The sequence below is a fragment of the Bidens hawaiensis genome, unplaced genomic scaffold (genome assembly GCF_021521415.1).
Source record: "Bidens hawaiensis isolate Kalapana, Puna unplaced genomic scaffold, B.hawaiensis_p1.1 tig00032354_1, whole genome shotgun sequence".
Taxonomy (NCBI): Eukaryota; Viridiplantae; Streptophyta; class Magnoliopsida; order Asterales; family Asteraceae; genus Bidens; species Bidens hawaiensis.
This window is the reverse complement of record NW_027495490.1, coordinates 2,136-15,294: the sequence shown is the minus strand read 5'-3', so window position 1 is coordinate 15,294 and position 13,159 is coordinate 2,136. Positions and strand designations below refer to the sequence as shown.

At 41.7% G+C, this 13,159-nt stretch overlaps 1 protein-coding gene across 1 annotated transcript; it reads right to left on the bottom strand.

The window, feature by feature from the left end:
* Nucleotides 1–10,871: 10,871 nt before the first annotated feature.
* On the bottom strand, nucleotides 10,872–12,936 carry LOC143583283 (PKS-NRPS hybrid synthetase cheA-like; the record flags this gene model as incomplete). The annotated part of the gene is made up of 6 exons (XM_077065629.1): nucleotides 10,872–11,161; nucleotides 11,238–11,353; nucleotides 11,407–11,804; nucleotides 11,885–12,358; nucleotides 12,599–12,721; nucleotides 12,838–12,936. Coding segments are annotated over 6 exons (1,500 nt in total), but the record flags the coding sequence as incomplete, so codon positions are not given.
* Between the last annotated feature and the right edge of the window lie 223 nt (nucleotides 12,937–13,159).

Sequence of the window (13,159 nt, the reverse complement as noted above, 5' to 3'; positions counted from 1 at the left end):
TAGACGTAACGGCCTAGTAGCATGTTTAGGGTCCCTATACGTGTTTCTATACGTGCACCCTATTTGTTTAAATTTTTGTACATAGCTTAATTTATTTAAATTGTTTATCATATAAAATTGTACACGAAAGCACACACTTATTCCGAGGCTATGCCTCAAAATCATTTTTCAAAATTTTAGGACGGTTTTTAAATCGGGAAATTCCTTAAGAATTCCCACCTTTTAACTCCCCTCTCCTTGAGGATGATTCGTGTAACGGATACGTAGTAACTGTAAGGGGGACACACCTATACACCGATCCCTTGACACCAAGGCTTGCGAGCCTAAGGAAGTGCAATGCGTATACATCTCAATCAACCGTGAGACCTGGTTGCCTTCTTGGAGGGTGAGATGTGAATGTGAAACTTGTTAGGCCAAAGCGTATCACACCAAACGTTCACGAATCTACTACCCTCATTGTATCAATCGTGGTCGTGTGACGATCACATCCTTAACTTATAACCGAATTCACGGTGATACGTGGCTAAACTCGGTTTTCCGTATTGTGTTTTAGTTGAATAGTTGGGTGAAGTACACAAATACGGGGTGGTTCCCGAAGTACTTCAACCATCTATCTCAACACCCTTCACAACTCTATTTTAATTAATTTTATTTGGTTTTCGATATTTTCATTTCGTTGGAAGGAACCATGGTGGTTCATGAAATCCTAACCAACAAATGAAACCCCATATTTCAATTTTAAGTTACGTTGTAAATATTTATTTATTTACTTATGTATTTATTTTATTTATTATCCCTCATTACGTCAACACTTATAAAATCACGTCTCATAAACGACTCCATTCTCAACCTCAACCACTGAACTCAACCTCAAATTGTTAAATAGAATTCACAAGTATCGATTTACACAAACTCAACCTCAAATTGTTAAATAGAATTCATAAGTATCAACTTATACAAATTCATACATTTACAACATTTACCCAAGTCTCATAAATTTTACACATTTGATCCTTGCAGTATGTATTCCCGTCTCATTAACCGTACCCGCCGCAACTCTGGCCGTCGCATGTCATCTCGTATTACGAAGGGAATTGTGGAAGCCCTCCCTATGGTCATCTCTCAACTCCAAGCCGTGAATGCCGCAACTGTTCCCGCAAACCCTAATGTCTTCACTATCAAGCAATTCACCAACGCTCACCCAACCGATTACTTTGGGACTGAGGGTGCTACAACCCTTCTTCAGTGGTTCGTGCACATGGAAAGCGTGTTCCTCCACTCTGCATGTCCAGAAGAAAGAAGACCACGTATGCATCAAGTGTTTTCAAATCTAGTGCCCTTACTTGGTGGACTAGCAAAAAGAGAGACCTTGGGGGTGTGGTTGCCATGGCCTTGCCATGGGATGACCTCAAGAAGCTCATGTTAGACCAATTCTGGCCGAAATATGAACTCCGGAAGTTGGAAGAAGAATTCCGGAATTTGAAGCAAGAGGGAGGTGATAATACCGCTTACAACAACCGATTCCACGAATTGAGCGTCCTTATCCCGCATATGGTTACTCCTTTGGAGCGTGCCATTGATAAGTACATCTCGGGTTTGCCGACGCAAATCCAAGATTCCGTCCTTAGTCGTGACCCGAAGGAACTTCGTGATGCCATTGCTCTAGCCGGTACCCTCATCGAAAACCACGTTAAGGCTGGGACCTTGACGCGGAAAGGCTCCAACAAGCCCAATGATAAGCCCGCATCCGAGTCCAAGCCCGAATCCTCAAGGCCCGAATCCTTCAAACACAACCACTAGGGGATGGGCAAATTCGGTACCGGTACCGGTAACAAAATCGGTACCGATTTGGTTCCGTCGGTACCAAATCGGTACCAAAGTTTTAAGTTTCGGTACCGGTACCGGGAACGATACCGGTATTTCCTGATTTTTTTACCTTTGGTACTGTTACCGTCCCGGTACCGGTACAAAAAATTGATGATTTTCGGGACCGGGATTTTCGGAACCGGGACCGGTCGGTACCGGTACGGTCCCGATCTCATCCCTAACAACCACAACCACAAATCCTCTTATTACCGCAATAACAAACGAAAGCCCAATTCCCAAAACTATGCCATAGCCCAACAAGCCCCTCCAACCAAAAAACCATACACCGGCCCACACCCGTATTGCAACACTTGTCAACGTCACCATCCGGCTCAATCCACTTGCCGAGTGTGCACCAAGTGCCACCGATTTGGCCACCTCATCCAATACTGCCGAGAAGCACCCCGAGTGCAAGCCGCTCCACCGCGGTTCGCACCGTCAAACCAACCCAACCAAGCCATCCCTTGTGTTCCAATCACTAACACCCTTGGGGCTTGCTATAACTGCGGTGATCTAAACCACCTTCGCAACGCGGGTCCTCGACTCGCTCAAGCCCATCAAGCCTATGTTGCCCCGCAACCCTACTACACCTCTCAAGCCTACCAAGTTCAAACTTACCAACCTCAATTACCCCAACTCATGCCTCCTCCAAACCCTCAAGCTCAACCCATGCTCATGAAAGCCTACCAAGCTCCGACCCCTCAAGCTTCAACATCTCAAACCCAAGAACCTCAAGGAACTCAAGGGCGAGCGTTCACCATCAATGCGCACCAAGACCGAAACTCGAACGATGTGGTGAACGGTACGTTTCTAGTTAACAAGCATCTTGCATCGGTATTATTTGATTCGGGAGCCGATAGGAGTTTCATTTCCTTTGATTTTGAGTCATACTTGATGTGCCCCATAGTAAATTGTCTAAACCCTTCACGGTAGAGATAGCTAACGGTAGTTTGATCGTTATTGACTCCGTCGTCCGTAATTGCACGCTCACCCTTAATGGGCAATTGTTCTCGATTGATCTCATTCCGATGCAAATGGGTAGCTTCGACGTCATCATTGGTATGGATTGGCTCTCTCTTCACTGTGCCGAAATTCTATGTTTCGAGAAGATTATTCGTATCCCTATCGAAGGTGGCGTGATTCTAAACGTCGCCGGAGAAAGACCATTCTCAAAGCTAAACCTCATGTCGTGCCTTGAAGCCCAACGTTACTTGCGAAAGAAGTATGTCGCTTTCTTAGCCCAAGTCACTACAATGGTCCACGAAGAAAAGCAACTTTCCGTCATCCCGATTGTTCGCGATTTCCCCGAAGTATTTCCCGAAGACGTTTCCAGACTCCCTCCCATACGTCAAGTGGAGTTCCGTATTGATCTTGTACCCAGAGCAAACCCCGTAGCCAAAGCACCGTACCGTCTTGCACCCTCCGAGATGCAAGAACTCTCCAATCAAATCCAAGAACTCACAGACAAGGGTTTCATTCTCCCGAGTTCGTCTCCATGAGGCACACCCGTTTTATTTGTCAAGAAGAAGGATGGTACTCTTCGAATGTGTATCGTTTACCGAGAGCTCAATAAGCTTACTATCAAGAATCGTTATCCCCTTCCGCGCATCGATGACCTATTTGATCAACTTCAAGGATCCGCTTGTTTCTCCAAGATTGATCTCCGTTCGGGTTATCACCAACTTCGTGTCCACGAGGATGACATACCCAAGACCGCCTTCTATACTCGTTATGGGCACTTTGAATTCCGAGTTATGCCTTTTGGGTTGACTAATGCTCCCTCCGTTTTCATGGATCTTATGAATCGCGTTTGTAAACACTACCTCGACAAGTTTGTGATTGTTTTCATCGACAACATCTTGATATATTCTAAATCCGAGGACGAACATAAAGATCCTTTGCGCGCTATTCTCGACTTGTTGCGAAAAGAACAACTTTATGCTAAATTCTCAAAATGCGAATTTTGGCTAAAGCAAGTTCAATTCTTGGGCCACATCGTCAACGACAAGGGTATTCACGTTGACCCCGCTAAAATCGAGGCCGTTAAAAATTGGAAAACCCCGTCCTCTCCAACGGAGGTTCGCTCATTTCTTGGTTTAGCGGGATATTACCGTCGTTTCATCCGCAACTTTTCAAAAATTGCTTCACCCCTTACCGCACTAACCCACAAAGGGAAAGTTTATGAATGGGGTCCCGATCAAGAAAAAGAGTTTCAAACACTAAATGACATGCTTTGCAATGCTCATATCCTTGTTCTTCCCGAGGGCAACGATGATTTTGTCGTATTTTGTGACGCTTCTATCCAAGGCCTCGGTTGTGTTCTTATGCAACGAGACAAGGTCATTGCTTACGCTTCGCGTCAACTTATGGTTCACGAGAAAAATTACACGACGCACGATCTCGAACTTGGTGCGGTCGTGTTTGCCTTGAAAATTTGGAGACACTATCTTTATGGCACGAAATGTGTGGTCTTCACCGATCATAAGAATTTGCAACACATATTCGACCAAAAGGATCTCAACACGAGACAAAGACGATGGGCCGAATTGTTAAGCGATTACGATTGTGAGATTCGCTACCAACCCGGGAAAGCAAATGTCGTGGCCGATGCTCTTAGTCGTAAGAGTCACATTAAATCCGTCTTGCTCAATTGTGTCACCATGCAATCCGACCTTCAATACTGCATCTTCGACGCTCAACACGTCTCTGTCACCGAAGGAAGTTTATACGACGAGATGTCGCGTGGCGCCGAACTCCAACTTGAAACCAAACGCAACGGTTTGCTTTATTATTTGAACCGTTTATGGGTTCCCGATCGTGACGGTATTCGCACGTTTATCCTTTATGAAGCTCATAAGTCACGATACTCGATTCATCCCGGTGCGGATAAGATGTATGCCGATCTTCGTCCCATGTTTTGGTGGCTGGAATGAAGAAAGATATCGCGGTATATGTATCTAAATGCCTCACTTGTTCTAAGGTCAAGGCCGAGCATCAAAAGCCGTTTGGTTTGCTCGAGCAACCGCAGATCTCTGTTTGGAAATGGGAGGACATAGCTATGGATTTTGTCACCAAACTCCCCACTACTCAAAGCCGCAATGATAGTATTTGGGTAATTATTGATTGGTTGACCAAGTCGGCTCATTTCATAACCATTCGAGAAAAGTTCTCCGTGAGTTAACTAGCACAACTCTATGTCAAGAATATCATTTGTCGCCATGGAACACCGTTGACCATTATCTCCGATCGTGATGGTCGGTTTACCTCTCATTTTTGGAATTCGTTGCAAACCGCCTTGGGCACCCGTATTGATTTAAGCACCGCTTATCACCCGCAAACCGATGGTCAATCCGAGCGAACGATCCAAACTCTCGAAGATATGCTCCGCTCTTGTGTGCTAGATTTTGGTGGAAATTGGGATACTCACTTATCACTTGTTGAGTTTTCCTATAATAATAGTTTCCACACTAGTATTGGCATGACACCCTTTGAAGCTCTCTATGGTCGAAAATGTCGCTCCCCGATTTGTTGAAGCGAGATTGGTGAATCGCAAATCACCAGTCCTGAGCTTTTTTAAGAAACTTCCGACCGGATTGCTCATATTCGTCAAAATCTTCTTGCCGCTCGTAGCCGTCAAAAGAGCTACGCCGATAAGCGCCGTAAACCGCTCGAGTTCAATGTTGGTGATCGTGTTCTCCTCAAAGTATCTGCTTGGAAGGGAGTAGTTCGATTTGGTAAAAGAAACAAGTTATCTCCTCGTTTCGTTGGGTCGTTTGAAATTGTTGAAAGAGTTGGTAGAGTTGCGTATCGTCTCGATCTTCCCGAAGAGCTCTCCAATGTTCTTCCGACTTTTTATGTTTCCAATTTTAAGAAGTGCTTAGCCGAGGGGAATCTCCACATACCCCTCGACAAAGTACAAGTTGATGAATCTATGCGCGCGATCGAGAAACCCGTTGAAATCATGGATCGTATGGAGAAAGAAACAAAGCGTAGCCGCATTCCGCTTGTCAAAGTTAGTTGGGAATCCAAACGTGGTCCCGAGTTCACTTGGGAACGGGAAGACCAAATGGAAGCCAAGTACCCGCACCTCTTCATTACGGCTTAATCTCTAATTTCGGGACGAAATTTCCAAAAGTAGAGAATGCTGTAACATTTCGGTTTTTTTCGTTTCATGTTTTGTACCCGACCCGTTTCGTAGTCGGTTAAAAATATTAATAAAAGATTTCGTTGATTTAAATATTTATTTGATTTTAACTATCAAGAATATACAAGAACAACCCCTAACTATTGTATTAACCTTTTGTGTACCCAACCCTAAAGACCATGGGCCAAACTGCAAATATCATTCAAATTATAATAATAAAATATATATTAACCTTTTTATTATATATATATAGATGTTATAATGATTAATTAATTAATTAATATTGATTACGTATTAATAATGGTTATTTATAAATAAATATCTGTAGATAAATATCATGGTTACTTATTTTACTTATCAATCATAAATAATAATAATAACAACAACAACAACAACAACATTAACAAATATAATAATTATAATAATATTGATAATTAAACTAATCAAACTTTTACTTAACCCGATCGAAGACTAAAACCCACCTCAAGTCTCGTTTATAATTATTTCATTTATAATTGATGAATTTCATCGTTAATAATTAGGATCTCTTGTCATTGGCGTATCTCGAAGGGCTTGACCATTTCCATCCTAACTTTTATCATTATCTCATCCTCTTTAATCCACCGGTTAAAGTAAGTAATTCACACCCCCTTTTTACCGTTTTATATTTTGGGGCGTTATGCGTTAAATCATTTTTCAGTACAATTCCACTGCTTGCGTTATATGATATTGCTCAATTAGTTATACGTGCAAATGTGAGTATGTGTTTATTTTATGTTTGGGTGGTTGGTATCTCATCCTCATCCTAATCCTCATTAGTATGATCATACGCCGTCGGAGTAGCTCGTTATCCATGGGACTCGAGTGAAAAGACAACTTTTATAATATTGTTATGCTAGTTGTAGTATTTCATATTATCGCAAGGAATTGTCATTTTTATATTATATGTATTCAAAAACCGTGATTACTTGCTCAACTTTATGTTGACAAACTATGTATTTTTCCGCATGGCGCATGTAGCTATATTGGATGAAGAATCAAGGGATTAAAGAGTAGTTGGACCTTAGGATGCATGATGAATAATGATGAACTTGATTTCTATTATTTTTAATTGTAATTTCTTTTCAACCAATGTTTATGCTTTGCGTGTTTGGATTATATGAAATAAATAATTTAGATATTGACACGTGTATTTACTTAGTGTCTTTTGAGCTATGATACAATTATGTCGCGCCCCGGCTTATTCCGCCGTAGGTTGGGGTGTGATACCAAATGAACCTGAAACTTTGAGATAAGAAAATATGAGTAAAAACGAACTCATTTCCACTGGAATCATTCCAAATGGATGTTCAGAACTCCGGTTATGTTAATGAAACATTTAAGCGAGTCGGTACTGACCAGAATCCAAACAGCTAGTCGGAAGTCGGGTTTTGATTAGTAGCCTTAAAATTTTTTTACGAGAATAAAAGTCTTCTGGACCGAACGTCAGTTCTGACCAGAAGCATGAGAAAACGAGTAGTGAAACTTGTTGACTATTTTGCCCTTTAACGGGGTTTAAACGAATTGACCAGTCAACACCCTTCAATATCGAAAATTGATTGAACGTTATTGACTAGGGAATATGTATGAATGATTTTACATTCACAACTTACCCGGAAAGTGTATAGATTAATCGAAAGATGAAGTTAAAGGTCAAAACAATAGCAAAGTCAACCTCCTAAGCTTGTTTATTTGAGTATAATGGCAAAACCGAAGAAGATTATGATGGGCAGAGATGAGTGATGGCTGAAGATGATATAATTAGGGTTTAGGGAATTGTGGCAGAGGAAAATATGTCTTGTTTATATAGGAAACACAATAATGAACCAAATATGGTTAATTCACTCGTTTAAGAAACCGAATATGCTTTTAATGATCAAATCAATATAATAATCAGTAAAATTCGTTCTTGGGCAAGGGGTAATGAACATGGACATGTACTTAGGCTATATTAATTTTCTTGGGGCTTAATTTATTCAATTTAGTCCAAAAATAAACGATTTATATGGTAGAAATGAACTAGGAAGTATAACAAGCAAAAGGATCTGCACAGCATAGCCATGGCGGCGCGCAGCCAGTAGGTGTGGCTGCCGTTGCATGGTGCCCCAGCCCCTAGGGGAGGAACTTTTGGTTTTTGGCAATACTAGTCTTTGTACTTTGTAAAGTGGTTAAATAATGAACATTTTAGAGTTAAATAAATGAATGAACCATATGAAAAGTATAAGGGGTATAAAATGAAAATACAAATATTAAATACTTATAATCGTTTAATTTAAATAAATAATAAGGATCCGAATAATGTTCTCGAATTGGGTTAAACGTAAACGAATACGAGTTTGAAAAATCCGAGATGTTACCGTCTCTCATACTTTAGGGAATTTCGTCCCGAAATTAAGGAAAACTAAAAATAATCGTTTTGAAAATAATTAAACTTTTAAGGAAAGTATCATAATATAGAGCTTCTAATAATCGAATCCATGCCCCAAATGACAATCCGATAAGGGCACTTATATATAGGATATACCAGCGGCGTATCCACCATGTCCTTACCATCTTAACATTTGTACCGTTACTCAAACTACTTTTGGTTCTAGACTATGACACACAATCGTACGTATTATGATTTCCATGCGTGGACTTGGATAATTATGTTCCGGACCATAATTACTCTTATCGTCAGATTGTTCCGCATAATCCGCCCCCTCATGTGGGTTATAAAACATTGAAAGCCATCACTTTGAAAGAAAGCAAACATTTTTACAACTTTAAATACAAATCCAAAAGATAATCAATGTATGAAACACTTCTAAAAATGAATGTTCGAGTTTGATAAATAAAACCGTGTAATTTCTAAAACATCTTTTATTTATAAAAGAAAAATCTTGGAGGTTGAAAGAAATGGATTCCTTGAAGCAGACATTTGAAATGACTCATGATGAACGAGAATAAGTTAAGATTATGATTGATGTAACACAAAGTGTACATCTTATTGCATCGAATTATCCTAATATTTTGGTTGAACTCCATGAAAATTCATTGTATATGGTTCTTATTTAAGTTATTTGTGAATTTGCAGGTCCGGGCGCCCGCCCGATGAAGATATGACGAAAAGAAGGCGTTTCCAGGACAAATCCCACAAATCTGCCAACCTTGCATGACCATGCGGATTTTGGCATGATCATGCCAACCCAGTTTGCATGCCAGTGAAAGATAGTGCAGACCATTTTTTACCTTGCACGACCATGCCACTTTTGGCATGACCATGCCATCCGAGCCGCACGACAGTGCATGCCAGTGCCGAGCCATACGATTGTGCTACTTTTTGGCATGACCGTGCCAGAACAGAGAAATCTGCAATTTTGATCGGAATAAAGCAAGGCATTGACTTTCCATAACTTGGCACGACCGTGCAAAATTTGGCACGACTGTGCCAGACATTAAGATAGCTTAAAAGCATTTCAATATTCTTCATTTTGGTGTGGAGTCTTGGGGATTTTCTCTCAACCAAGTATAGCATTTTTAGGGGATTTTTAGAGGCTTCCACCAACATAAGATTCATCATTCCATCATTCAATCCTTGCTTGATTTTGGTTTGCATTTCTATGTTTAAGAGCATGTTTTGTAAGCTTATTTCTAGATTGATTGTAGTAGTATTAAGCCTTATGGGCTAAAAACTTTTACTATCTACACATTGTTGAAGCTTTTACTATTGTGATTTTTATCTATGTATGGTTATGGTAATTTGGTTTTCTTTCAAGGAAATGTTGAAGTTATGAGTTGATATTAATGGTGTTCATGATTGTTAGAATTGCATACCTTGTTAGTCCTACAAATGTTTAGGCATTCATGTTGGAAAACTATGTTCTAGATGTTTGTTTGTAAACTTTGAATGTTCATGTTTTCTTTATTTACATTGCTAAGTTAGGAATGACTAGTAAAGATTAGTTTGGCTATAATATTATTGATGAGCACGAAACCCTACACTTGATATTATTATTATTATTATTAGTTATTATTATCTTTATTTATTATTATCCATATGAGCTGTCTAGATCTACGTTAGAGGGTTCCCTTTGCCAACCCTGGCGTATCTCTTCGTACTCCTTCAAACGCTGTCCGAAACGTGTTTTCCATTCGAGAGCCACTGGTACGGCGTTTCTTACCCAACTACGGTGTGGCGTAGGCATTGGGAAATCCCCTACCAGTTTGATATATATCTAGTGATCACTTCCATAGTTAGCGATGCCTATAACCACTGGATCCGGATTCGAGTCAGGACCGATCTGAGCGGGAAGTAACATTCGGTCTGATTGTTGTGTAGGTTGACTAACACACACCCGTATGTTTGAGCGGCCAAGTGCCCATGAGCGGGTACGCTGAACCAATTCCTCGGCGGCGCTGGCTTGACCGTGGTGTAGTTTGGAAGACTGGAACGAAGCCGGTCATAAATTTTGTCATCATCTTTCCTGAACATCGCCCTCCACCACCCTTCGTTCGTTTCCAGCTCGATCAGCATTGCCCGCCTAACATCCACCCGGTATTTCTCATGCCTCCCCAAACCCACGGAGATTGCTCGGAAACCGCATTTACCGTCTGGGCGTACGTTTTTTATGTCTGAGACGAACGGCTGTGCCCAGCTTGGAATGAGGCTCTTAAACATTTGTATCACCGTTACTTGCGCTGGCGAAACCATCAAAGGAAACCCGTGGTGAGCTCCCGTAGGCTTCGGTGTCTTATGTCGCCCCCGAGGAACATAAAACCGCGACGCTGACTAGGACAACGATGATGGGGTGTGGGGTTTTTGGCTGGGCCCCGGGGTTTTTTATAGCTTCTTCAACCAGACGTGCTGTCGATGTCCTTCCATAACCTTGGAACGGGAGTCTTGAAAAGATTCACCGATTGCTTTCATCTGCGAGTGGACCATTTTAAGGACTTGCCTGGCAATTATGTCGAGCGAGTTGTTGCTTCCATTGAGGTACCTTTTCAGATTTGAGTGCAGGCTCTCAACTCGGTTCGTCGTTTCGCCGTAGTTTCGGCGTTCGTCGATCCAGCAGGCTACAAACTTGTGTTTGTATGGATCCAGCCAGCTGTGGCGAATGTATTGCCAGACCTCTAAAAAATAAAGGGAAACGTTATTAAGACGTATGTTTAGGCTAATAAAAACGGTCAACTGATACGAAGGACTCACCTGCTCTATCGTCCTGTATCAAATGACGTTCCATGTTGATGCGACGGTTGTCGTACTCCCGTATCGTCGGAGACTGATATAGGACCTTCCACCAGTACGCGAAGTCCTCCCCATATCTGTCTTATATAGGCCCTTAAATTTTCTCCTTATATTCTCGGATATGTACCACCTGCATAAATTTTTGGTGGCATTTGGGAAGACCGCATCGCAGGCATTCATAAGGGCCTGGTCCGCGTCAGTCAGGATCACACGTGGCTCCATGTAGTCATCGAGCATTTGTTTAAGTTTCTCCAGATCCCAGGTGAAGTTCCTCTGCCGTTCCCTGATAACAAACGCGGTGGCGATACAAAACAACTGTGACGTCGACGTCACACCGATGAACTGAACTAACGGCCAGTCGTACATGTTGGTGTTGTACGTCGTGTCAATCATCAACACCTCGGAGAACGCACGCCACATCTTATGCGACTTATTATGACAGAAGAAAATTTCCTCCGTCCTGTCGTCGGTTTCATTCTCCCGGGTATATAACGTGAAACCGTTGCCTGCGAGAAAGTTTTCCAGCGCCTGCATTGGATGAAATAAAACTTTAGTAAACACTACAAGCAGGACAAGTACACATTAGAACTACAAGGTTTTTTAACTACCTTCATAGGGGTATCGCCAAGTAACGCATCCCTCCTAATCTTGGCGGTGTGGTTGTATATGTCCTTTATTGCAGGTTGCAGACCGGGAAACTTTTCGCGTAGGGCTGCTTCGATTTGAAGCGGCTTCAAGCCGGTCCTATGTAAACTCTCAACCATATCCAGCTGCTCGCTGTTCATTTTTCTAAACGCCGCACACCCCTCCTCGAATTCAACGGGATCGTGGTTGTGACTCTCGTTTACCACTTGAACCCTCCAACATGCACCCCTTAAGTCGTACCTGCCCAGGATCTTAAACGGACAACATTTTTTAATGCTGCCGGTACGTCTCACCGTCGCCCTTATTTTGGGTTCGCCTCCACGATTGCATGCAAGGTCCACACTGTTTTTCTTTGACCGCTGGACCACAGCAACAAATCTATGCTCCCGTCCTCTAATTTTGACCCATTTCTCCAACTCTTCGCGGCTATCAAAAACCTGAAACAGTTTTATGCTATTTATTAAGCCGTTTATCAAATAAGTTACAAATAAATAATATTAACTTACAGCATCTGTTTTATACGAAACCATCACGCGTATGTAGTCAACGTCGTACTCATCTTCGTTATTTGGGTGTACCACGGCATCCTCATCATCGTCATTTAGGTTTGCCCCAGCATGATCGTTTCACCCGTGGTACGATGAATACTGGGTTCTGTAAAACGGAACACTTGATACTGGTGGCCGGTACGATGAGGAAGCCTGGCCTCCATAATCCGACCCGGCGATAGGTGACGGGTATGACGGCTGAGTACCGTAAACACTAGCTAGTTGATCAACATAGTCCGACACAAAATACTCCTACAATGTATAATAATAATAATAGTAATAATATTATAATAACAATCACATTTTAACAATAACACAAGTAATACTCTAGTAAAAAAAATAACAATAAGGGTAATAGTACGGGAAACCTTGTTCAAATTTGGGAAGCCTGGCGAGCCAGTGTTACCATAAAATTGTTCGGGCTGACCATAAGGTTGTTGGGACTGGGTATCATACCCGACATACTCCTAACAAAACGTAATGTAGCATGCTTTTGTCAATAAGGCAACCAACAACTTCATATTAAATAAATACAAATAGCGAAACCTCGTTCAAATTTGGTAACCCCGACGAGGTAGCATGACCATAAGGTTGTTAGGGCTGGGTATCATACTCGACGTACTCCTAACAAAACGTAATGTGGCAAGTGTTAGCAAAAGAAAAGTACCAACTTCGTACTAAATAAATATA